Source organism: Carettochelys insculpta, chromosome 11 (genome assembly GCF_033958435.1).
Source record: "Carettochelys insculpta isolate YL-2023 chromosome 11, ASM3395843v1, whole genome shotgun sequence".
In the NCBI taxonomy this organism is placed as follows: Eukaryota; Metazoa; Chordata; order Testudines; family Carettochelyidae; genus Carettochelys; species Carettochelys insculpta.
Genome location: NC_134147.1, coordinates 12,470,913 through 12,496,782, shown reverse-complemented (window position 1 = coordinate 12,496,782; position 25,870 = coordinate 12,470,913). Strand labels below are relative to the sequence as shown.

At 48.6% G+C, this 25,870-nt stretch overlaps 1 protein-coding gene across 4 annotated transcripts in view; it reads left to right on the top strand.

Annotated features, from left to right (window-relative positions):
• Positions 1–25,186, top strand: part of ISY1 (ISY1 spliceosome associated protein) — a 51,607-nt gene extending 26,421 nt beyond the window's left edge. For 2 of the 4 annotated variants that reach the window (XM_075005662.1, XM_075005661.1), the window contains 5 exons: positions 429–546; positions 2,287–2,409; positions 19,061–19,173; positions 20,850–20,936; positions 23,449–25,186. In XM_075005662.1, coding sequence (XP_074861763.1) covers positions 429–546; positions 2,287–2,409; positions 19,061–19,173; positions 20,850–20,936; positions 23,449–23,556 — 549 coding nt within the window. In that variant the 3' untranslated portion in view covers positions 23,557–25,186. Of the gene's footprint in view, positions 1–428; positions 547–2,286; positions 2,410–10,646; positions 11,215–19,060; positions 19,174–20,849; positions 20,937–23,448 lie in introns of those variants that run through there. The other 2 variants (XM_075005659.1, XM_075005660.1) reach the window with 2 other exon arrangements.
• The last annotated feature ends 684 nt before the right edge of the window (positions 25,187–25,870 follow it).

Here is a 25,870-nt window from a genome sequence, read left to right as displayed (position 1 = left end):
ATTCATAAGAATGACGTTAAAAATCAAATGTATTAAAAACTGAATTTATCATGTAGTGTAGATGCAGTCGAAGTCTGGTAAGAATCACATAGGATGCCAGATACTCAATTTCTGTATTGGGATTTAATCCCGTCTTGTCCCTATGCTCTAAAATCCAGCATGTGGAGTGACAAGGTGAGTCTAGTGTGGATCAGAGTACTCTATAGTTTGCACAGACCTTTAACTGCTTGGTACTCAGTAAAACAGATTTTTTTGTGGGGGGTGGGGGGAAGACTGTCTGAGTGGGCTGCTACTTCTGAATCATCTGACATGGGTAAAGAGCTGGTTTTTAGCCTAATAAGCCATAGCATGGTTAAAGCTAATTAATATAGGAAAAGAAACATGGCAGTGAACAGGAGCAATGATTTGTATCTACTTTATTTTTAAAGAGAGTTGGTCCTAAAATGCTAGATCATGAAGGAAAGGAAGTTCCAGGAAACCGTGGTTACAAATACTTTGGAGCTGCCAAAGATTTACCAGGTGTCAGAGAGCTCTTTGAAAAGGAACGTAAGTAACTTAAGTTACTTTTCAGAGTTATTTGTTGTTTCTGTGTTGATCGGTGGCTACTATCAATGTAAATTTCCCATACTTCAAAATTGTTACATTTTCAGACAGGATAACATCAGGGTAATTTCTCTCATATGTCTCCCGTCATACAAAATGTGTCACGTAAAATGTAGGGTGAATCCTAGGGGATGAAGAGAGTCTCTTAATGCACACGTTAGACAAGCGGTCAGTCCAGTCCAACATTCAACACAGCATAACTAAGTTGTCATCCATTAAAAGCTCTTTGCCAGACTGAGAAGAAACCCATATATGTAAGTGTCTATTCTATCACAGCCATGATTATCTTAACTGGAATTATATAAAATAGTTTTTCTGCACTCACAGAGTTCAGAAGTTTTGGATTAATTCAGTGACCATTTCAAACATGGACAGAAAGATAAATGAGAAAATTGCCTGCCTTCTCTTCTCCTCCCTTCCTTTTTTTGCTTTCATGCTCTAACTTGTGTATTTTAGTCTGAAGTGGGGCACGTTACCTTTCAAGGACAAGGTGGCGTGCTTTTAAGAGCACAGTTTTAACTAAGGGTTAGTTTTATGGGACACTGTCCCTTTTAAGTATTCTACCCTTTTTTAATCCTCTGTTCCAAGTTTCATATTGACTGAATATTCATGAAAAGTTGCTTTGTGCATTCACTATAATGCTTAAGGAAGCCAATGGTGTAGTCAAAGAAAAAGGTAAATATGCTATAGAAAAGGGTTATTCATGATTTGGATTTTATCTATTGTGTGAACTAGATAAGCCATTGAACATGGCAGTCTATGTAGGGCTTCTGATTAATAGTCATCTGTCTCATTCATTTTTAAGAGAGATTTTCTCAATCAATATTGACCCTTTGGTTGGTACTTTTGATATGGTCTTATGCATAAATGCCGCATAATATGGTCAAGAGGCACTTGGACATAAAAGCTGAAAAGTTGAATGGTTTTACACTTCTTTCTTGAAAACCATTGGTCCAGAATCCCATTGGATATGTCTGTGCTATGATAAAAACATTGACAACTGGCCTGTGTTAGCTGGCTTGGGCTCTCAGTGCTCAAACAGTAGAGCTATAGTGTAGAAGTCTTTTGTGCAGGTAGGTCACAAGCTCTGGGATTCTCCCCCATGCAAGGTCCCAGAGCCTCCATGCCAGGCCAAGCCTGAGCCTCTGCACTGCAGTTTTATTGCCCCACAGCCTAAGCCTGTGCATCTGAGGCAGCTGACATGGGCCAGTTGTAGTTTCATTGCAGTGTAGACATAGCCGTGGTTGTGTGGGATTTCCTTGTCAACTTTTAGACATTGTCATCCCTTGCTGAAGTACGGCTTGTACAAGACACAGAAAAACTCCTTTCCAGAACTACTGGCTGGCGTCAACCTAAAGAAAACTGCCAAAGTGAAAACTGGTGGGAATGTGAATTGTTAGGATGATGATCAGAGAAAAGACTAAATGCAGCTTAGGGAAGAATATAGCAGCTATTTGAATATTAGTGACACTGTAATACTACAGTATTACGATAAAACTGTAATACTACTATAACACTGTAGTATTAGTTATACTGTTTGTGGTGGTAATTTTATGTTACTGCCTTGGTAGACCAATGATACAAGGTTGATGCAATCTTTGAGAGCAGGACCAGCTGGTGAGGTTGGTAGAATTTTTTTTGGGCGTGGTTGGTTGAGAGTGTGATGATCACTTGTTCCTTCAGCCCTCCCTCCTCCAAGGAAGACTCGAGCTGAGCTCATGAAGGCTATTGATGCGGAGTATTATGGCTACAGGGATGAAGATGATGGTGTCTTGGAGCCATTGGAACAAGAACATGAAAAGAGAGGTAAAGTATGTGAGATCAAACTGGGTGCTGCTTCATTTAAGGTTGTTTCTGGTATGCCCAGCTTGTTGCATGAAACCCTCTCCTAGTAGGGATTTTTTTTAAGTCTTTACTCTTTTTAAAGTGGTGCTTCATTGCTTTTTCTTTGGTAGTTTATATAGCTCCATTGTACGTAGTTCTGCAAACTTTGAATAAGTGGTGCACTTATTTTTTAATATTTTTTGACTTGGTGTATTATAATGCTCTTGGCTTGAAGCACAGAAGATTAGTGCTGGAAGAGACCTCGGGAGGTCATCTAATCCAACCTCCTGCTCAAAGCAGGACCAGCACCAACTAAATCATCCAAGCCAGAGCTTTGTCATGCCTGGCCTTAAAATCCTGGTAAGAGGGAGATTCAACAACCTCACTAGGCAACCCATTCCTGTGCTTTATCACTCTCCTAGTGAAATAGTTTTTCCCTAATATCCAATCTATACCTCCCCCAGTGATGCTATGAGACCATTGCTAATTTTTCTGTCATCTGCCACCACTGAGAATAGCCTGGATCCATCCTCTTTGGAACCTCTTTTTTGGTTTAAAAAAAAACAAACAAAAAAGCAGTCCAGTAGCACTTTAAAGAGTAACAAAGTAATTTATTAGGTTGTTGAAGGCTGCTATCAAATTCCCCTCACTCTTCTGCAGAATAAATAAGCCCATTTCCCTCAGCCTCTCTTCATAAATCATGTGCCCAAGTCCTGTAATCATCTGCATTGTACTCTGCTTGACTCTCCAGGAACATTTTCTTTGTTCATTTAACTACCGTGCTTCTATTAGGGCATGTCTGTATGACAGTTATTTCAGAATAGTTTATTCTGGAGTTATTATTCCAGAATAAGGAAAGTCCCAGAATAAGCAAAACTTGCTTCACATACTGGCAGTGTGCTATGAGCATGGCTGTATGTTGCCCACACAGTGGGCACTGTCCAGTGGGAAGCATTGCGACATTCACAACACAGGGATGAGCAGGCATGGGAACATGCCAACCAGGCCATAGGCCTGCAGGTACGGGAGAGGACTGGGAATCTCTCCTTTCACCCGATCCTGTACACTCTGAGTCCAGCACTCATGGCATGCCCCACAGGGTGGAGTGCCTGTGGGGAGGGGGCTAGGGGAGAGGGTGTGTGTGTGTGGGGGGGGCAGATGTGGTTTGTCAAGGAGAGGGCTACCGGTGTCCCCCCATCAGTCTCCCTCTGGCAAGTTCCCCCACATGATATCAGTCTCTCCCACAGCACCGTGCTACAGTGGGAGTGACTGCAGCCTAAGTACAGACCTGACCCGGGCCATGAGCAGCACTGCTGTGTGGGTCATTGACCCTAGACAACTTAGTGGTGGCTTGTCACAGGAAGGTGTCATACCGTGGAGGCCAGAATAAGACAGGCCTCTGCTGTGGGGTTGCTGTGTGGGAGTGTCCTGGAGCTGATTGCACTGGGCTGGCATGCCATTTGCAGACAGATGACTCTCAGGCCACGTGGGCTATGAGAGGAGTGCTCCCCCATCCCCATCCCACCCCCAGCTGCCCACAAGGCAATAGGGAAAGGTTCCTAATTCACCTGAAGTGTCCTGCCATGATTCCTGGGGACTTCATGGAAGTGGGAGACTGGATCCAGGGTCAGCAGGACCTCCTGGCTGCTGCACCTCTCCGTCTTCATCCTCTGGCACCTGAGGGTGACTTTTGGTGTATCTCAGCTGGACTCCACAACTGTGGAGGGAGGACCCTGACATTCCCCCCATCCTTCCCCAGGGCGTCCAGCTGGTCATAATAGTGGCACCTGCGGGGTGCTGCCCCAGTTGGGTGAACTCCTCTCAGGCCTTATATAGTCTTGCTTTTGAGCTGGCAGTGCTCCAGAGGTGTGCCCCGTCTACACCAGGCCAGTGGCAATGTGGCTATAGACCTTGACGTTTTGCCTCCTAGTGTGGATATCCTGGGGAGTGCACTGCTCCTTCCAGAGCCCTGTGAGGGCCAGATGTCCTCGCTGGTCCAGGGCAGTGCTCACCTGCTTCCCAGGGCACTAGGTGCTGTGGGACCAGCTCCGGGAGTACTGTCTGCCATCGGGGGCTCACTTGAGCTGCGTCTACACGTGCACGCTACTTCGAAGTAGCGGCACCAACTTCGAAATAGCGCCCGTCGCGTCTACATGCATCGGGCGCTATTTCGAAGTTAACTTCGACGTTAGGCGGCGAGACGTCGAAGTCGCTAACCTCATGAGGAGATAGGAATAGCGCCCTACTTCGACGTTCAACGTCGAAGTAGGGACCGTGTAGACGATCCGCGTCCCGCAACGTCGAAATTGCTGGGTCCTCCATGGCGGCCATCAGCTGGGGGGTTGAGAGATGCTCTCTCTCCAGCCCCTGCGGGGCTCTATGGTCACCGTGGGCAGCAGCCCTTAGCCCAGGGCTTCTGGCTGCTTCTGCGGCAGCTGGGGATCTATGCTGCAGGCACAGGGTCTGCAACCAGTTGTCAGCTCTGTGTATCTTGTGTTGTTTAGTGCAACTGTGTCTGGGAGGGGCCCTTTAAGGGAGCGGCTTGCTGTTGAGTCCGCCCTGTGACCCTGTCTGCAGCTGTGCCTGGCATCCCTATTTCGATGTGTGCTACTTTGACGTGTAGACGTTCCCTCGCTGCGCCTATTTCGATGTTGGGCTGAGCAACGTCGAAGTTGAACATCGACGTTGCTGGCCCTGGAGGACGTGTAGACGTTATTCATCGAAATAGACTATTTCGATGTCGCAACATCGAAATAAGCTATTTCGATGTTGGCTGCACGTGTAGACGTAGCCTTGGAGTTCTGGCTTGACTCATGGCTTCCTCTGACTACCCTGCATCACAGCTCTGGACTTAAGGGCAGGCCACGTGCAGCCAGCCCTTTTGCCTGCAGACAGCTCCTTTAAGGCTCTGCCAGGGGAGGAGGGCAGACAAACAGTAGAGCTGGCAGCAGGTGTGTCTAAGGGGTCAGGTCTGCTGCTGTGCCAGCTCTCTGGAGGCCAATTAATTTGAAATAACATCCCCTGCCCATACACGCTAGTGGAGGGAGGGGTAGCTCAGTGGTTTAAGTATTGGCCTGCTAAACCCAGGGTTGTGAGCCCAATCCTTGAAGGGGCCATTTAGGAATCTGGGGGAAATAGATTTAAAAAAAAAAGTGGGGCAGGGGGATGGTGCTTGGTCCTGCTAAGAGGACAGGGGACTGGACTCACTGACCTCTTGAGGTCCCTTCCAGTTCTATGAGATGTGTATCTCCATATGTTGTTGTTATTATAAATATGCGCTTGCATCTCTCAAAACGAGGACTATGTTATTTCAAAATAACTCTGTTATTTTGAAATAAGCCCTCTTGCAGAGACCAGGGCTTAAAAATAAAAGGCTAAGCAAAAGAAGTGGATATTTCCTTGGTACTCTTTCTGAATATCTCTTGCTGAAATCTCAGTGTAAAACTTTGCTCTATAGCTAGCATATTTTCATTTAAAGAGGCGGTGCAAGCTCTCTTATTCCTCCATCTGCTTCCAAACTCAAGTATCCAGCTGCGTGGACCACTTTTTTGGAAGCCAGCTGGTTTACTTCTTTCTCCTGGAGCAAGTGGGTACTGGAGAAAACAAAACAAAAGACAGAGTCTGGCATTAAGTGTAGATATCAAACCCCACACTGCTTCAGGCTTTGGGTGTGTTAGCCTCTCTAACCTCTGTTCGTGATCTCTAAAATTAAGAACACATTTCTTTGCTTTTGCATAGCACTTTGAGGTCCCTTGGTTCCCTTAGTGCTAGTAGTACTATGCATGGCTGAGTTCAGTAGCACATCTTGCAAAAGAAGGTCCATTGGAATCTATCCTAAACTTCACATTTAGAAATGTGTATTGGTAAGACTGGTTAGGTTATTTATTGATCCATGATGAATTGCTGCATAACGGAATAGAAACCCTTTGTGTAATTTACCACCTTTGTGTAATTTACCATCTGACTCTAGTTAGCAAAAGCATACTCCAAACTCTTATGTTTGTAATCACAAGGATACTGGGGAAACTAATAATTTTAATTCATGTTACAGAAGGAATAAGTCTAAAGTCAATTAGATGAGCTACAGAGGAAATAGCTGAGCTGCTGTAATTGATTATAGATGGAAGCTCTACAGTTACGAAACACAGGCAAACCCCTGTTATTGGACCCCAGTTCTCTAACACTCCGTTTTATCCGACACCACTTGAGGCAGCGTGGGCTGAAATGGAATGTGTGGTAATGGGGTTGGATAATCACAGCCAGCAGCCCCACAGGGCCCAGCAGTATCTCCCTGACCAGGGAGCTGGCCAGGGGAGATGGTGCCAGGGCAGCCGGCAGCCCACCCAGCCTGCTAGGGCGCCATGCTCTGGAGCTGGCTTTGGCTGCCCAGCCCAGGAGCCAGCAGCCCTCCTTGGCCAGCTGTGACTCCCTGCCAGGGGCCAGTAGGGGCTTTGCACCCTAGGGCTGGTGGCGGCTCCACACTCCAGCTGCCAAGGCTCCGTGCCCCAGCCACTGGGGCTCCGTGCCCCAGGGCTGGAAGTGGCTTGGGCTCCAGGATCAGGCAGGACTCTGCACCTTGGGGCTAGTGGGGGCTGCCCACCTAGGGTGACTGGGTCTCCATGCCCTGGCCATTGGGGCTCTCCTCCCTGGGGTTTGGGGCTTCAGCCTGGAACTAGCTGGGTCTCAGCTCTCTGTGACCAGCAAGAGCTGCTCTTCCAGGGATCCAGCCCCACAGAGCCACTCTGTGGCAGCTGGAATTCTGCAGCCTGCCCCAGGGAGCCGGCCACCATTGTTTCACAAGGGGCCAAGGCAGGCCCTCTCCCCCTCTGCAACGTCCTGCTCCCCATTATCCATAATTGTTGGGTATGTGACCATTGGTCAGTCCTTTCACTTACCTGAGGGGTCGCCATGTTAGTCTGTATCTCCAAAAACAAGAAGTCGTCCTGTGCCACCTTATAGACTAACAGATAGTTTGGAGCATAAGCTTTGGTGGGCAAAGACCCACTTCGTGAGATGCAACAGATAGTTTCTCTCTCTTGCCTTTCACTTGTTTTTTTTCTCCCTGCTATATCTTCAACAAAATAACTTCGTTAGTCTTTGAAGTGCTATTTTTCTGCTGTTTTGTTTTGTTGGTTGATTTGAGTTAGCTTCTGTAAGTAGCAACCAGTAAAAGTCTCAGGTTCCACCTTCTTAAACCTGTGTAGCTTTTGTTAGTATGTAGACTTGATATTGTTTGTCCCTTCCTTGTTTACCTCGTTCTCCTTTTGAATATGTGGCGACAAGCTTTTGTTATATGCGTTAGCTGAGTCAAATGGTGATGGTGTGAGTGCTGCAGCTGCTGCGTTGGTGGTTTGGATTAAAGTCAGTCTCTTGGTTTTTTTGGTTTTTTTTTTTTATGATCCCCCCCGCCCCCAACACTTTCTAACTGCAAGCTTGTTATTCCTTCAGAGCTACTGTTTTTGGCTAGCCACTCTGTGACCTGATCTTACTAAGCTAATCCAGGCTTGTGTACTCATCAACTTGCATCTGTTTTGCTGCAGATAGCAGCAAACATTCAACTGTAAAACATTTGAGCAGTTCTCATGTGTTGTACAATACATGGCACCTGAATTCAGCTGCAAAGCTCGGTCCTCTTTCATTTCCTGCGGTTATAGTAGCACAGAAATGCTGAAAGCTGTGCAGTAGGGAGAGCTGTGTTGAATTAGAGTCTCTGAAGGCTGCAGGTTGTTACTACAGGATCTAGTGTGAATGCCTCAAATCAGAGCAAACTTGGTGCTCACAGCATAATTTGGCTTCCTCTTGGGTCTGGGGTAAACAACCTGCAGCTCTGGAGCCGCATGTGGCTCTTTGAGGAGTCACTTGTGGCTCTGAGCTCTGCTGCCTCTGACTCCACGTGCGGCTCTGGAGGCTGCTGCTGCTTCTGCTTCTGCTTAAATAAAAAAACTAAATTAATTTGCACGCCATTGAACGAACTGCATTTAGTTTGTTGTTTAAGTGGTGGCAGCCAGAGCCGCTGGGCTGTCGGCCACGACAGGGTAGGGAGCCTGGAAGGTAAGGCTGAGTAGGCAGGGAGCCGCCCCACATGGGCAAAAGTCTAAACTGGCGTGAAAGCTGCGGGGAGGGGCAGCCGATCCTGCCCCTGCCAGAGCCGTGCCACCGTGCCAAGAGGGAGGCAGCAGCCATGACAGAACTGTATGCTAAGGTGCATTAAGTCTGGGGAGGAGGCTGGAGCTCAGACAGGTTAAGCCTGGATGGGTTTGCTACATGTGGGGGGTAAAACCTGGAGATCATAGAATCATAGAGTACTAGGACTGGAGGGACCTTGAGAGGCCATCAAGTCCAGCCCCCTGCCCTAATGGCAGGACCAAGTACTGTCAAAACCATCCCTGATAGACATCTATCTAACCTGTTCTTAAATATCTCCAGCGATGGAAATTCCACATCCTCCCTTGGCAATTTATTCCACTGTTTGACCACCCTGACAGTTAGGAACTTTTTCCTAATGTCCAACCTAAACCTCCGTTGCTGCAGTTTAAGTCCATTGCCTCTTCTTCTATCCTCAAGAGGCTAAAAAGAACAAGTTTTCTCCCTCCTCCTTATGACACCCTTTTAGATACCTGAAAACCGCTATCATGTCGCCCCTCAATCTTCTCTTTTCCAAACTAAACAAGCCCAATTCTTTCAGCCTTTCTTCATAGGTCACATTCTCTAGACCTTTAATCATTCTTGTCGCTCTTCTCTGGACCCTCTCTAATGTCTCCACATCTTTCTTGAACTGCGGTGCCCAGAACTGGACAGAATACTCCAGCTGAGGCCTAACCAACGCAGAGTAGAACGGAAGAATGACTTCTTGGGTCTTGTTCACAACACACCTGTTAATGCATCCCAGAATCATGTTTGCTTTTTTTGCAACAGCATTACACGGTTGACTCATATTTAGCTTGTGGTCCACTATAACCCCTAGATCCCTTTCTGCTGTAGTCATTCCTAGACAGTCTCTCCCCATTCTGTATGTGTGAAACTGATTGTTCATTCCCAAGTGGAGCACTTTGCGTTTGTCCTTATTAAACTTCATCCTGTTTACCTCAGACCATTTCTCCAATTTATCCAGATCATTTTGAATTATGACCCTATCCTCCAAAGCAGTTGCAACCCCTCCCAGCTTGGTATCATCTGGGCTACGTCTACACGTGAAGCCTACATCGAAGTAGCCTATTTCGATGAATAACGTCTACACGTCCTCCAGGGCCAGCAACGTCGATGTTCAACTTCGACGTTGCTCAGCCCAACATCGAAATAGGCGCAGCGAGGGAACGTCTACACGCCCAAGTAGCACACATCGAAATAGGGATGCCAGGCACAGGTGCAGACAGGGTCAACGGGCGGACTAGCGCTTCCGGGGCAACAGCTAGCCGCTCCCTTAAAGGGCCCCTCCCAGACACACACAGCCTGCACAGCACGCGGTCTGAGGAGCCATAGGCACACAGACCCCGGGCGCCGCAGTCATGGACCCCCAGCAGCAGCAGCAGCAGCAGCTAGAGGTCCACCCAGCCCTCCCGGCAGGAGCAGGGCTTGCCCTGACCCATGCCATGTGGGAGGCAGCTGAGCACCTCCTTGCCCCAGGGGAGGAGATGCCCCCAAGGCAGCAGGGCTCAACCCCTACCCCTGCAGCACCCCGCTCCACCCCCCGCCTCACACGCCGGCGGCTGTGGAGCTACCCCACCAGCACCGACTGGTGGGAGCGGCTGGTGCTTGGGGAGTGGGACGATGACCACTGGCTCAGGAACTTCAGGATGACCCGGCAGACATTCCTGGAGCTGTGCCAGTGGCTCAGCCCCGCCCTCAGGCACCAGGACACTGCCATGCGGCGTGCCCTCACGGTGCAGAAACGGGTCAGCATTGCTGTCTGGAAGCTGGCCACTCCGGACAGCTACCGATCCCTGGGACAGCAGTTTGGTGTCAGCAAGGCCACCGTCGGGGCTGTCTTCATGGAGGTAAGCGAACCCACAGGGGGGGGCCAGGGCAGGGCAGGGGGGCCACGGCAGGGCAGGGGGGCCAGGGCAGGGCAGGGCAGGGCCACGGCAGGGGGGCCAGAGCCGGGCAGGGGGGCCAGAGCAGGGCAGGCCACGGCAGGGGGGCCAGGGCAGGGCAGGGCAGGGCAGAGCCACGCACACCCTGCTCACACCTCATTGGTGCCATCCCATGTGCTTTCTCTGCAGGTCGTGCGTGCCATCAACGCCATGCTCCTGCACAGGCTCGTGAGGCTGGGGGACCCAGATGCCACCATCGCCGCCTTTGCCACCCTGGGCTTCCCCAACTGCTTCGGGGCTCTGGATGGGACTCACATCCCCATCCGTGCCCCGCATCACAGTGTCGGACGATACCTCAATCGCAAGGGCTACCATTCTGTCGTCCTGCAGGCCTTGGTGGACAGCCGGGGACATTTCCAGGACATTTACGTGGGCTGGCCTGGCAACACCCACGACGCCCGGGTTTTCCAGAACTCGGGCCTGTGCCGCCAGCTGGAGGCGGGGACCTACATCCCCCAGCGGGAGATCCCTCTGGGGGACACCACCATGCCCTTCTGCGTCATCGCAGATGCGGCCTACCCCCTCCGGCCGTGGCTCATGCACCCCTACACGGGCCATCTCTCCGCTAGCCAGGAGCGCTTCAACGAGCGCCTGAACCTTGCGCGCCAGGTGGTGGAGCGCTCATTTGGCCGCCTGAAGGGACGCTGGAGATGTCTCCTGACCCGCCTGGATGCCAGCCCCAACAACATCCCCCAGATTGTGGGTGCCTGCTGCGCCCTGCACAACCTCGTGGAGAGCAAGGGGGAGACCTTTCTGCAGGGCTGGGCTGCGGAGGCCGCCAGGGCACACGTCCAGCCACCTGCTGCCCCCAGTCGGCAGGTGGACCCCGAGGGGACCCGGGTCCGGGAGGTCCTGCGGGCCCACTTCGACGACCAGGCCGCGGGGTGAACTCTGCCCAGGCCCCCTACTGCCCGCCCCCTCCTCCCCCACACTCCTGCCCCAACGCCCACACCATTGAGCACCCCAGCGCCCCCCCCCCCACTTGTCCTGGACAAATGACAGCACGCACTTGTGGCTGAACGTAAACTTTTTTTGGGTCTTTCTGAAACTGTTTTTTTGGGGATGTAAAAAGAAATATGTCAACCACAAACAGAAAACAGGGACAAACGTCCAACCAAAGCAATATGTAGAACAATAAAACAATGCAAATAAACAACAGTGTGCAATAAATAATAAAAAGGAAACCAGGGAGGATAAAGGGGAGAACTATTTACATGGGGGGGACGGGGCAAACGGGGGGGGCCAAACAAACAGGGTGCAACTATATACAAAGGGGGGGGCCACGTCCCGGGCCCCTCGCCCCTATAGCCCAGCACTGGGCGTCGCTGGCCGGGAGCCCCGCCGTGCCTGCAGCCTGGTCCGCGGCTGGGTGGGAGCGGGCTGGACCGGAAGGTATCGGGGCCGGCGAGTGTCAGGTGGCTCCAGGGGTCCCTCGGTGCTCTGGCCCTCGCGGGTGGGTGTCGGGGCGACGGCGGACGGGCCGGCGACGGGCGGAGCAGCTGGTGGTGGGGCTGCAGGAGCGGGCAGGGCGGGCGATCTTTCGGCCGGCACGGCATGGGGGGGCCAGGTAGTCCACAAGCCGGTTAAATGTCTGCATGTAGGCCCCCCATGCCTCCTGGCGCCAGGCCAGCGCCCGCTCCTGCAGGTGGAGGTGCTGCTCCGCGACCTCCAGCTGCCGACGGAGGATGGCCAGCAGCTGGGGGTCTGTCGCCGGCGGCGGTTGGTGGCGCGGGGTCTGCCGTCTAGCCCTCCGCAGGGCCGGTTGGTCCTCGGCCGAGGGGCTGCCCTGGAGCGAGGGTCCCGGAGGGCTGTCCGGGACGACTGACGCCTCGCCGGCTCTCTCTTCCGGTCCTTGTGATGGTGCAGGTGCAGGACACAGGAGAGGAGGGGGGGAAGAAGAATGGAGACTGGCGTTAGTGTGGGCCCTGAGCCGTGGCCTTTGTCCCCCCAGCCCTGTGCTGCAGGTTCCCCATCCCCGTCCCCGGGAGATGCTGCTGTGATGGATGGGGTTCAGGGGTCCCCCTGCCCTGCACCCAGTCCCCTGGTGGGAGCGACTCTCACTTCACCCCACAGGGTCTGACAGCAGGAGAGGTTTCTTAGGCCACAGATGGCCAGTTTCTGGCAGGAGTGACAGCACCAGCTGTCAGAAGAGACAGTCCTTCCAACCTGTCGTGGGGAGAAGACCCCAAGGGGGGCCCCTCTGGGATGCAGCTTTCCCCCTCCTCAGGTTGGCTGCCTACCAGCTCTCCCTTCCCCTAGCCTCTACCTGGGGCCCCCGCCCTCGCCCCCCAATTCCAAGCCAGCTCGGCTCCTCCCTCCTGTTGGTTCAGGGCGGAGGTGTCACCTGCCAGCTGTAGCGCCAGGATCCCCCTTTGGCCCTGGGAGGTATTCGGCTCGGGTGGCTCATATGTAGCCTGAGTCTCCCTTTTGCACTCCCCCCACTCCATCACATGCTGGTGCTGCGGGGTGTCCCACCCCCTCCTCCCGGGGGCTCCTCGAGGTTCCGCTCCCCCCTGGCCCGGGGATGGGGCATGGCACTTTCATGCCGGGGGGTGGGGGGGAGAAGGGGCTGATGGCTGCAGTGCTGTGAGGGCCATGGCCCTGGTGTCCTTGGGGCCATGGCCATGTGAGCATGTGGGGGGCCCAGGACACATATCTCTTACCCCCGCCCCTCAAGCCCCGGGGTTTCCACCAGAGAGGGGTACCTACCTGTGGGTCCGCTCCCACGGTCCGGAGATCCCCGGGGGTCGGAGGCCCTGCTGCTGCTCCGGGATGGGAGGAGGAGGATCTGCAGGCTGGATTCTGCAGAGGAGGAGCCCCCCTCCTCCTCCTCCTCCTCCTGCCGCGATGTCCCGGGGGTGGCCTCCGGGGGGGGCCCCCGGGGTGCGGGGCTTGCCTCCGGGGCGGACTCCGGCTGCAGGGCCTGCTGGGGCTCGTCAGCCGAGGTGTCAAGGGTGGCCGGAGAGGAGGAGGTGTGCCGGGAGCCCAGGATGTCCCTGAGCTCCCTGTAAAAGGGGCAAGTGACGGGGGCGGCCCCAGATCGGCTGGCCGCATCCCGGGCCCGGGAGTAACCCTGCCGCAGCTCCTTCACCTTACTCCTGACGTGGTCAGGAGTGCGGGCAGGGTGACCCCGGGCAGCCAGGCCCTCGGCCAGCCGAGCGAACGCATCCGCGTTCCGCCTCTTGCTCCCCATTACCTGGAGCACCTCCTCCTTGCTCCAGAGCCCCAGCAGGTCCCGCAGCTCGGCCTCCGTCCAGGAGGGGCCCCGCTGCCGCTTCCCAGACTGGCTGGCCCTCTGGCTGGGCTGGCTGCCCTGGCTCCCCTTGGGGGGGGTCCCCTGGGGGCGCTGGGGGGGCTGCTGGCTCGCCATTGCCGCTGGGTGGGTGGCTGAGGGTGCTGCAGGCTGCCCGCGTGTGCAGGCTGCAGCCTGCACGTTGCCTCAGCTTCCTGCAGAGGCAGGGAGGGGGAGGGGACCTTTAAGGGGCTGCTCCACGCGGCCACCAGTGAGCTGAGGGGCTGGAGAGAGCGTCTCTCAACCCCCCAGCTGATGGCCGCCATGGAGGACCCGCCAATTTCGACGTTGCGGGACGCGGATCGTTTACACTGTCCCTACTTCGACGTTGAACGTCGAAGTAGGGCGCTGTTCCTATTCCCTCATGAGGTTAGCGACTTCGACGTCTCGCCGCCTAACGTCGAAGTTAACTTCGAAATAGCGCCCGACGCGTGTAGCCGCGACGGGCGCTATTTCGAAGTTAGTGCCGCTACTTCGAAGTAGTGTGCACGTGTAGACACAGCTCTGCAGACATAATAAGCGTACTTTCTATGCCAATATCTAAATTGTTGATGAAGATATTGAACAGAACCAGTCCTAAAACAGACCCTTGCGGAACCCCACTTGTTATACTTTTCCAGCAGGATTGAGAACCATTAAGAACTACTCTCTGAGTACGGTTATTCAGCCAGTTATGCACCCACCTTATAGTAGCCTCATCTAAATTTTATTCGCCTAGTTTTTTGATAAGAATATCATGTGAGACCGTATCAAATGTTTTACTAAAGTCTAGGTATACCACATCTACTGCTTCTTCCCTATCCACAAGGCTTGTTATCCTCTCCTGTCCTTTCCTATCTAACTGGTACAAATTATTGTGTGAACTGCTCTTAAAATCGGGGTGATAAGCATGGTGTGACATTATTTATTAAGGACTGTCTTGTATTCACGTGCATTGCATCTCTTGAAGGATTGAGTTTTGTAACTGAATTTGAAAAAATGGCTCTTCTAGTGATTTCGGTTGCAGGCCCTTGTCCTGAGTCCTGGAAAGAATGTGGAAGGGCAGAAGTAAGAATAGAACAAGCTGATGCAAGGGAGAGGATGATAATCCAGAAGTTGGATTAATGAGTGGGGGAGGAGGGTGCTGGATTTACAAAGGGCGTAGATAAAGGCAGCAGTAAGTAATGTGGGAATGGGCTGCCCCTGGCACTGGAATAGAACATTTGACAGGACTGGGACTGACCCTTTGTAGAGGGAATAGCAGAAGAACACAGTGAAGAGTGGATGAGATATTTGGCAGAGTATGAGAATAGTAACAGGTGAAGTGTTGTGCAATAAGGTGTAACGTGGGTGGAAGATAGCAATAAATGGGAACAGAGGAGCTCAGGGAGAGCTCAAATACAAGTGAAGGAGTGAAGCCTTAGGCAGAAACAATTATTCCAATCTGTCTTGAGGAGAGGAGGCCCGAGGGGAGGCCCCCAAGCCAGTGTCTAGCCCCCTCTTTATCCTGCTCTCCTTGGCACTGCCTAACAGCCTTTCAACTCTCCCAGCACTAACTGCCACCTCTAATTCAAAACCAGCTGGGCTCACCCCTGCTCTTTGTTTGGGGACAGAGTTCTTACCTGCCAGCTTAGGCTACAGCCAGTAGGGGGTCAGCCACGGCCTGCGTGAGCTGCTCAGCGTCTCACTCTCACATGCACCCCACTACATCACATCTCTCCCCGTTTCTAGACCAAATTGAGTGGGGTCACTTAGGCAGTGACCTGGGGAAGTTTGGGGCCCCGCCAGCTATAGCACTGGCTGTGATATCGGCGCTCCTCTTTGCTTCGGCCTGCCACCATCATGTTCTCCAGGAACCAGCTTCACCTTTTTTGGCTGCTGGACGACTATGAGAGGGGCCGGTGCGAGCCCACTCTCTGCGTTCGTACCAGCTCTTCGTCTTCCCTTGGGCTCTGCCTCGGGTCTCCCTGGCCAGGCCCATGAGCTCAGTAAGCCTGTCCTGGAAAGTTACAATGTCCTACACTCCCGACTCTCCATCCAGGAAAGCCTGCCCCTCCTATCGCTCCCTCAACAAGCCCAGGGGTCCCCCACCCCCCTTCTGCACTATGGCTCAGTCAGGAGCAACCTGGTGGACCAGTGGGTACCTCCCTGAGTGCAAACAGCAGGTGGGCAAGTAGTCCTTCCAGTCCTGTGGGTGCTGGTGCATAATGACAGAGGTGTCATTACAGCAGGCAGAAACAGTCATTCCAATCCATCTTGAGGAGAGGAGGCCCAAGGGGAGGCCCCCAAGCCAGGGTCTAGCCCCCTCATTTGTCTCTCCCCTTAGCACCAACTAACAGTCTTTCAGCTCTCTCCACACTAACCGCCGCCTCTAATTCAAAACCAGCTGGGCTCCTCCTCGCTCTTGGTACCTGCCAGCTTAGGTTACAGCCAGCAGGGGTAATCCACAGCTTGTGTGAGCTGCTCAGCCTGTCACTCTCACATGCACTCCACTATATCACAACAATATCCCCAGGTAAGGAGTTTCAGTGTGTGTTGTGTGAAAAAATACTTCCTTTAGAAAAAAGAAACTGCCTGTTTTCATTGTTGACCCCCTAGTTCTTGTATTATGAGGAGTAAATAATGTTTTCTTATTTACTTTCTCCACACCAGTCATGGTTTTATAGATCTCTATTATATCCCCCTTCATCATCTCTTTTACAAGCCAAAAATTCCCAGTCTTGTTAATCTTTTCTCATATGGCAGAAGAATAGTTGTTGCTCTTTTCTGGACCTTTTCCAATTCTAATGCCTTTTATTTGAGATGAGGCAATCACATCTCCACACAATATTCAAGATGCGGGCACACCAGAAATTTATACAGAAGCAATTTGGTACTGCGTCTCATTATATCCCTTTCTTAATGATTCCCAACATTGTTTGCTTTTTTGACTGATGCTGCAAACTGAATGGATGCTTTCAGAGAACTATCCATGGTAACTCCTTTCTTGAGTGCTAACAGCTAATTTAGACCACATCATTTTATATGTACAGATGGGATTATGTTTTTCAATGTGCATTACATTTAATTTAATTTGTCATTTTATTGCTGAGTAACCCAGTTTTGAGAGATTCTTTTGTAGCTCTTCACAGTCTGCTTGGGACTTCAGATATTTAAGTAGTTTTGTATCATCTGCAAATTTCGCCACCTCTGTTTACCCCTTTTCCTAGATCTGTTATGAATATGTTGAATAGGATTTCTCCTAGTACAGACCCCTGGGGAATACCACAATTTCTCTCTTCCCCATTCTGAAAACTGACCATTTATTCCAACCCTTTGTTTCTTATCTTCTAACAAATTATCAGTTCAAGAGAAGACCCATCCCTCTTATCCAATGACAGCTTATTTTGCTTAAGAGTCTTTGGTGAGGGACCTTGTCAAAGGCTTTCTGAATATCTAAGTAACTATATCCAGTGGGTCTTCCCTGTCCACTTGCTTTTGTCTGCCTCAAAAATCCTAATAGATTGATTGAGGCATGGTTTCCCTTTACAAAAACACGTGGTATTTCCCCCAACAAATTATATTCATGTATGTCCAACAATTTTGCTCTGTCCCATAGTTTCAGCTAGTTCACCAGGAACTGAAGTCACGCTTACCAGCCTGTAATTGACAGGATCACCCCTGAGCCCTTTTTAAAAATTGGTGTCTCATTAGCTGTCCTCCCGTCATCTGGTATAAAATCTGATTTCAATGATAGTTTACAAACTGCAGTTAGTAATAACACATTTCAAAAACTTTCATAAGGTTCTTGAATTGTTGGGATGGGTGCTTCAGACACACTGGGAGAAAATATGTGAAGGACTGTGAAGAATTTGAAAAGTCTCTAGGTATGAGAGACATCATCCAGCCTCTTATAGGTCTGCTTATGAGAAATATGAAATTAAGATTATACACTGCTTGACCTTTCTTAATTAGCAGTAGCTTTCTTTTTCACCTCTTATGCAATCACACAGTGGCGCAGCTACCTACAGTAGTGCCTCAAGTTACACAATGGTTGTGTTCCCATGCACCCTTGTGTAACTCAAATGTCACATAAGTCAGGATGCGGTGACTGTTCACACTGAGTATGACTTGGCCTCCATCTGGATACAGGCCTTTGCTTGTTTTGGGTCTGCCTTAATACGAATTAAGCGCAACTTGAAATCACGCAATTTCAAGGGTTTACTGTATATGATCACGGTCAGTTTTCTACCCATAACTTTGGGCTATTTTACATGAGTAAAGAGTGGCTATTAATTCTTCCAGTTGCTGTCAGAGATGCAAAATTGCTGTATTCTGGGTATTGTAACTCTAAATGTGTGATGAGAAAGCTCTTTGCAAATTTTTGTGGGCTTTTTAGAGGCATAGCTGTCTTCTTTGCTAGGAGACTGACTAACCTTGAATGGTGGAGATGGGCTGTCAGTGCATACGTTGGTAGTTGTTGCAGGATATTTGTGGGCTCATTTGAAATAGATCTGGACCCTTATGTGAAGGCTGTAATATCAGGTAAAGGCATGAGGAAAAGAGGAGTGGAGCAATGTCCACATTACCTGTGACTTGAAGTAGCACAGCTACTGCTATAGATAAGGGCATATTAGCTTTTGCAGGTTTCTGTACTCAAGTATAGTAACCTAACCATGGTTATTCACAACATGAAATCTCTACAAATAATTCTTGTTACTTTAAATAAAAGTACATTTAATTTGGCATGGACCATAAAATGGAGAAAATAAAAATTAGTCAAACAGAACATGGTTTAGCCATACAGTTATTACTCAAGTATCTGACAGTATTATGGTACATTAACTGACATCAAGGAACCACTGTTCCTGTGCCTGCTTGCACTACAATACAGCTGTGGTATGGAGTCCATTTAGAACAAGATTCCCTGATTCTGGTTAAAATATAGTATATTGTGGAATTTAGGCCATTACTTATGTTTTGTAACCCATCCAAGGTTTGGCCTGGTTAAAGTGCAGTTCATATCATCTGGATACAGGCCTTTACTTGTTTTGGGTCTGCCTCTGTCTTCGAATTAATGGACCTAGTCCTTTTGCTCAGTCAGTAGAAGCTCATAACTTTCAGACTGAGAGGTCTCAGGTTCATTCCCTTTAGCTATGATTAAGCATGTTGTTACAAATGCATGGTACAAAAGCTCAGAAGAATTGGCTTCAGTTCTAGAATGGACTTCTTTTTGTCTGACATTATGTTTAAAAATATTTATGTAGTATCACCACTTTATTTTTCCAAACAGTCATAGCAGAAGCAGTGGAAAAATGGAAAGTAGAGAGAGAGACACGACTTGCAGGAGGTGACAAGGAGGAAGAAGAGGAGGAAGTAAACATCTATGCCGTCAACGATGAAGAGGTATCACAGTGAATAAGAAACTGAAGTTTTTATAGAACTTCATGTTAGGCTGGGTAGCATAAGTGTCCTTTAGATGTTTTCAGCATTAATTATTTGAAAGCAGAGTGGCTGCTTGGCTCGCAGGAGAATTAAAGTGTTGGTTCCCCCCTCCCCCAAGTCCTGCTTGGTGTATGATCCAAGTTAGCGGTCTGGGAAGGCTTTTTCCTATGGTTGGAAAGAAAACCAAGTAAGGAGACTGCCACTGTGATTTTATTTGTGGGGAGCTCTCTAACTGGGATATTGGTTTAGATGGCATTTGAGACTAATAATCTCTTTCTGAAAAGTTTTTACTTATCAGTACAGATAGAACAGTACATAGTATGTAGACTGTTTAGTGTCTGTAGTTGAACTTGTTGAAACTGTAGTTGTTTTGTGTATTAAATTTCACTTATTTACACTTCGATGTACAGTAATCCCTCGAAATGCACGATTTTGAGTTGTGCTTAACTCACATTAACATGAGTTAAGTGCAACTCAGAGTCTCACTCCCCCTCCGTCCATGGCTCAACACCCCGCCTCCCCCAGCTCCAGCTCACACACCCCTAGCCCCCCGCCCTGTGTGGCCTCAGTTCACACACACCCCGGTTCACACACACCCCACGCAGCTCTAGCTCAGCCTCCCAGCAGCCCTAACCCACCCCAGGCTTAACTCCCCTGCCCCCTCCCACAGCCCCAACCCACCACCAGGATTAACCCTCCCCAGCTGCCCCCAACCCCAGGACTTACCTTGCAAAAGGAGCGCCAGGTGCTCCTGCTGCTTCCCTGGCTGAGGAACGTGTGTTCTGCTGGGGAAATTCAAGTTATGTGAGGATGCGTGGGAATAAAACCCTCTCATAACTCGAGGCACTACTGTACTACAAAACTATCCTTCAGGTTTGCTCTTCTGTGAAGCACAGATTAGTAAAGTCCTGCTGGTTTTAACAAGTAGGAGTACTGATGGGACATCACACATCCTGCAGGGTACTGCTGGCGGTGCATGTCACTCCTAACCCACACTCACTGAGACCCTGAAGTAGGACTATTCCTGTCTTGTATTCCCAGGAAGTCAGCAGCATTGCACAAGCATGTTACTGCTTGCACACACTCTTGTGGGCCTATAGTAGGAACCAGTCCAGCTGACAAAGTTTCCTCCACCACCTTGCTCTGGCTGTGTCTGTGCTATCTCTCATGACTACCTTGAACTCGGCTGTGTGCAGGGAGGAGAGTGTGAATTGACAGGTCTTCAGCAATTGCTGGACAGAAAAATGTGTTGGCTGTCTCTCTCAAAAAGCCCCTAATTCCCTGCCTGAGTTACTTAGTTCCTCTGCACTGTCCTGGCTGAGAAATGCGACAAACCTAAAAGCGTGCCTTCACGTCCATACCTCAGCAGCGCAAGGGGTGTCACTTGGTACAGAGGAGGGTAAGCAACTCTGTTTTAGGGCTTTAAGTAGCAGGGTCTGGGTGATGTGGTATTTTTCCTTTGCTGAATGGAGTGCAATGCCTCCGATAGTAGTTTTGCACTCCACCTTTGTGGTTCTCATACCTCACTAATTTGTCTTGAGATTGCCTCCATTACTGCAGATCAGTGAGGTTTAGCTGTAGTGCCCTGTTGGTGGAAACAGCACTATAAGTTCATTTAAACCTCTTTGACTTTGTAGTCTGACGAAGAAAGTGGCAAAGAAAAGGAAGGTGAAGAAGGCCAGCAGAAATTTATTGCTCATGTTCCGGTGCCATCACAACAAGAGGTAAAAAATAATGGGAAGACAAAGACACATGGGAACATTCACAGGCTATTACAATGCAAGACCTAGATAATGGCAGGCATCTTGTCTGTGGAAATCACATAAGTTCTTTACCTTCATTTACCCATCTCCAGAATGGGTATGTTCACCTTCCAGAAGCATAATGCTTTCCTCTGGGAGTCTCAAACATTTTATAAAGTAGTGTAGAAATCAAGATATATATTATTGATGGGTTACTTGAAAAATATCCCTAGTTTCCTACCAACAACTTACTAAATTTTTGTGTTGGGAACAGGGCTGTCGATTAATCAATTAATTCAGAATATTCACAAAGTTAATCATGATTAATCACAATTTTAATCATATTGAAAACATCCAAAAATGTTGAAATAGTATTCTCTTAATTTTGAATAGTGCAATGATTTTTCAAATCACTTAACAATCCTAGTTTGGAATCTTATCATCTGGCCTTTTTTTTCATGTTAACCTGTGAGAGAAATGCAGCAGTCTGAATAGCAGTACTGTTGATTTAATGAGTACAGCGCTGTGGGAAACAGTCAGGGCAGAGTATCTGATGCTGAGCTGTTGATGTAGGCAAGGGGAATTTTAGAGGGATTCCACTTGTCAAGTGGAAAAATTGAGTAGATATAGGCAAAAGTTAATGGTTTCTAATGGCTAAATCATCCTGTCTGACTTGTAATGGGTTTGTCTGTTGCAACTGAGAGCTAGAGCTGAAGAGAAAATTACTTTTAGTTAAAATCAGTGTCTGTAATTCATAATCATGTTCATTTTCTGGAATTGAATGAACATTTTAAATGTCATATATTATGTGCAATCTAATCAGGCAAATATCTAATATTTCTTCATAGGAATTTATTTTGCAGTGTACTGTGAATAAAGCTAAACAAGTATGGATTTCAAAACAAATAAGGAGCATATTTTAATTTCTTTTGATGATTGTATTAACTTAGTTTACATTAACTAAGCTTTGAACCTCTTAAGATGCAAAGGTTCCTGAAGAAGTCTGGTCAATAAGGTCTTATCCTAAGAATACAAATCAATGTAGCTTGAATTTCAATTCTTATGTTTTTATTTGTTGTGGTCATATTTGACTTTTGGAGAGAACAGTCTGTGGAAACAAGTGGAATTGCACCTATTGATGTACGTCCTTAGGATTAGTATAGAATTTGGTGATCATTTTTTTTCCTTGGAAATCTTTCAAAGAAAGAAAAATTCATAGTTTTACATACAATTAGAATTTCTGCTCCTAATTTGTAGAATGCTAGAGCTTAATTTAGACCAAAAACACAGGGTCTGAACATTCTCTTGGTTGGAAATTCAGATCCCAACCACGAGTAAGGAGTCTCTCTTCAAAATCGTTGCATGTGTTTGAGCAGAGTTGAAATCAGGATGTTTAATCCTGTGATTTTTTTTTTTTTTTGGTGGGGAGCGTAGCTGTGATTTTTTTTAAACAGTAGCACATACAGGCAGTTTCTTTTATTAAAATAATTAATTAGTCCTGCTTTCCAGACTTTGAAATGAAGAGCAAATAGCACTTAACCTACTGTGGTATGGATTTAGGCTACTTTTAAAGGTGTCATGTTTGTGCATCCAGATTTCACTGCAAAGATTTATAATGGGAGATTGGCTCACTTGAATTTATGTTATCTAGTGAGAGATCGTATTAAATATAATGGAAAATGAGTCAGCTCACAGAGATTTTTTAAATATTAATGTGTGGTAGCAAAGCTGTGAAGTCATCCGTGTCTTCTATTTCACTGATAGCTTTGTGATCCGCATTCTTTTTAGATGAATAGTGGGAGCCAGAGAATACTACTACTATTCTGTCCCTGTGTCGTACAAGCTGGACCTCTATAATCCGGATTGACCTTGTCTAGCAACCTGCGTGGTCCGGCATCTCTGTGGGTGCTCCTGGACTGAGAGCACTCATGGAGCAAATCCGTTGACCTCATGCTCAGCAACTCCCCATCTAACCTCTCAGAGCACCATAAATAGTTCATTTGTGGTCTTCAAGGTCAGGAAGGGAGGGCGAGGAGTAGGGATGGGGGGATGTTCAGGAGAAGAGGCAGGGTGGCTCTGCAGCCCCATGTCCGGGGGCCTGGAGTGCAACCTAGAGGCCATAAGACTCACTGTGCTCCTGCAGGACTGTACTGCTGACCGCAAGCTGTGGGGCTGTGCAGCTGTGCCTCTCCCACAAGCTTCACCTGCTGGCCCCTCCCCCCCCACACTTGGTCAATGGTGACCCCTCCACTGCCACCAGAGGAGAGCCCCACACCCAGTGTCAGCAGAGTGCATTGACATTTCCTGGTCCATCAGATTCCCTGGTTTAGGACTGGTCAGCTCTTGGACCAGGGAGGTAGAATCCGTACTACTGTTTCATCAAAGGCCAGCTTCTCCAGCCTTCACAGACTGCTTTCATTTCTGTCTGATCTGGAATCACTGGGGTATAGTGTTTGACGTAAAGGTTGAATGATTTTATGTTTTGTGTTTACAGATTGAGGAAGCTCTTGTCCGAAGAAAGAAGATGGAGCTTCTTCAGAAATATGCCAGTGAAACTCTCATGGCACAAAGTGAAGATGCTAAAAGACTCCTAGGATTGTAGTATCTCGCCACGTAGTGACATGCTTGGTTTTTTTTTAATTTTTATAATCTATCTGGACAGCAGTTACTTTGATCCCTTAAAAATAGACTCTGCAGCAAGTGATTGTCTGCTAATGCTAAAATAAAAGGTTAACTTTCTGTAGCATATTTCCCTGAAACATTACAATTCTTTAGGTAGCCTTCTCCATATAGGTTTTTCTCGTCATCTGTCTCCACTCTACCAGATTTATTTGTTGCCCCTTGGTCTTAAAAAATGACCAGCAAAACGAAGTTGGCCTCTTTTATGTTTTCAAACACTTTTTCCCCTCCAGATTACATTAATTTCCTCTATTTTCCTTTCTTTATAGATGGAGAATAGGGATAGAAAAGCAAACCAAAAAATTTCCTTCTGAAATCAGAGAAGATGACCTAGGCTAGGGACAGGCAAGATACTGCCCATGGGCTGGATATGGCTCACCAACCCTTTTAATCCTGTCTGTGGCTCACCCCTATGGCACAGAACAGAGCTATTCAAAGTGTATGGCCTATGGATCTCTGGACTTGGGAGGAGTCTGGGGGGACAGCTTTGCATACTACCCCACCCCCAGCAAAATTTGTCAGGTTCTGTTGGCCAGAAACCAGCCAAATGGAGCTGAGAGATTTTACTTGAGGCGGGGGCAGTACTGCACAATTTCTGAACTCCCAAGTTGCGTCTACACATGCCCTTCCCTTTCGGATGGGCATGTAAATGCAGCAGGTCAAAAATGCTAATGAGGTGCTGATATGACTTCTCAGTGCCTCGTTTGCATAATGGGAGCCACCTGGAGTGTCAAAAGTACTGCTTTCAAATTGCAAACTAACCATGTAGACAGGGTTCCTTCGAAGGGAAGCCCCAATTTCGAAAGCACCTTTCTTTCCCATTGTCTGGTTTCTGGCCAGTAGGAGCTAAGAGATTTTTCTGGGGGGTGGGGGTAGGATGAAAAGCTTTGTTCTGTCTGGGGCTGGTGGCAGGCAGCGAAGCCTGCCTGTGTTGCTGGCCAGGAGCTGCTTAGGTAAGAACCTCCTATCCAGAGCCTGTCTCTGGGACTCCACTCCCTCCCTCACCTCAATTTCCTCCCAGCTCTTCACCCCTCACACTTCTCCCCATACCAGAATCTAAGTTACAACCCCCTCCTTCACTCAAATGCCCTCTCAGACACACACCCCCTCTTGCAGCTCAGTCATTTACCGAGTTCCTTCTTGCATCCACCTTCCATCCCAAGCTCCACAGCCCCTCCATAGATGTGTGGCCCTTGACCACTTACCAAATCTTGAAGCACCTCCCCCGCATCAAAAATTATTGCCTGCCCTTGCTCTAGTAGCTGCATGACTAGCAAATATGTTTTCCTTTACGTTCTGACTGAGATGGAGTTTGAAGGCAATTTTTGTGACTATTTCATAAGTTTCAGAAAAATCATTCTCACATTCTGAGGAGCTATCAATTATCTGCCCAAGCAGTGCCATTTTCCTATGGTCTGTCTGTTTTGATTCCTAACTGTCCCTGGATGGATTGCTAGAGTGCTGGATATTTCAGCAATTACTGTACATACTTTCTTTCACCTTTTGTAATGAGTTACTCAGATCTTTTTAATAAAGTATTTTGTACCAACTAATTTTTTCTATATTGTTTTCAGTCTGACTCAAAAGAATGTGCTTCTTCTTACTGTAACCAAAGAAGGCAAGTCATAAGATGCCTTAGCCAGAGGGCTGTTAAGTCTCACATCACCAGCTTCTCTTGTCTGCTGTAGCACATGATGAGGCAATCTCAAAGGTACCCAAGCTATTTAGTTTTAATAACTTATGAAATCTGAATATCTAGAAGTGTACAGGCATGAACGGAAACTAAGTGGAAGTCACTCCTGTTCGTAGAACATGGCCTGAGAAATCTATCATTCAACAAAGAGGCAGATTCTTTCCTCTTAATCTGCGTATTGCATTGCAGTAATCCAGTCTGAAGGTGGCAAAGGTGTTGTGCTCTTGCTGAGAGTAAATTTTTTTTAAAAAAAAAATAGAAGCACTCAGAGAATCTAAGTAGAGGAAGAGAGTCTGACAACACCTGATATGGAAATCAGAATAATAAATATGCATTCCCCTTAATTAAAGGAGTTGATAATATCGCTACAATTTCTTGAGTCTTTTAGCTCACTAGGCAGCATAAAATCAGTCCATCTTTGGGCTGAATTTTTGCCATCTTGACGTAATCTGAACTCTGATTCTGAGCAGGCACTGAAGTGAGGGCCATCAGCTGATACCATGCACATCCACTGAAACCATTATAAAGCTGGTGTGACCTGCAC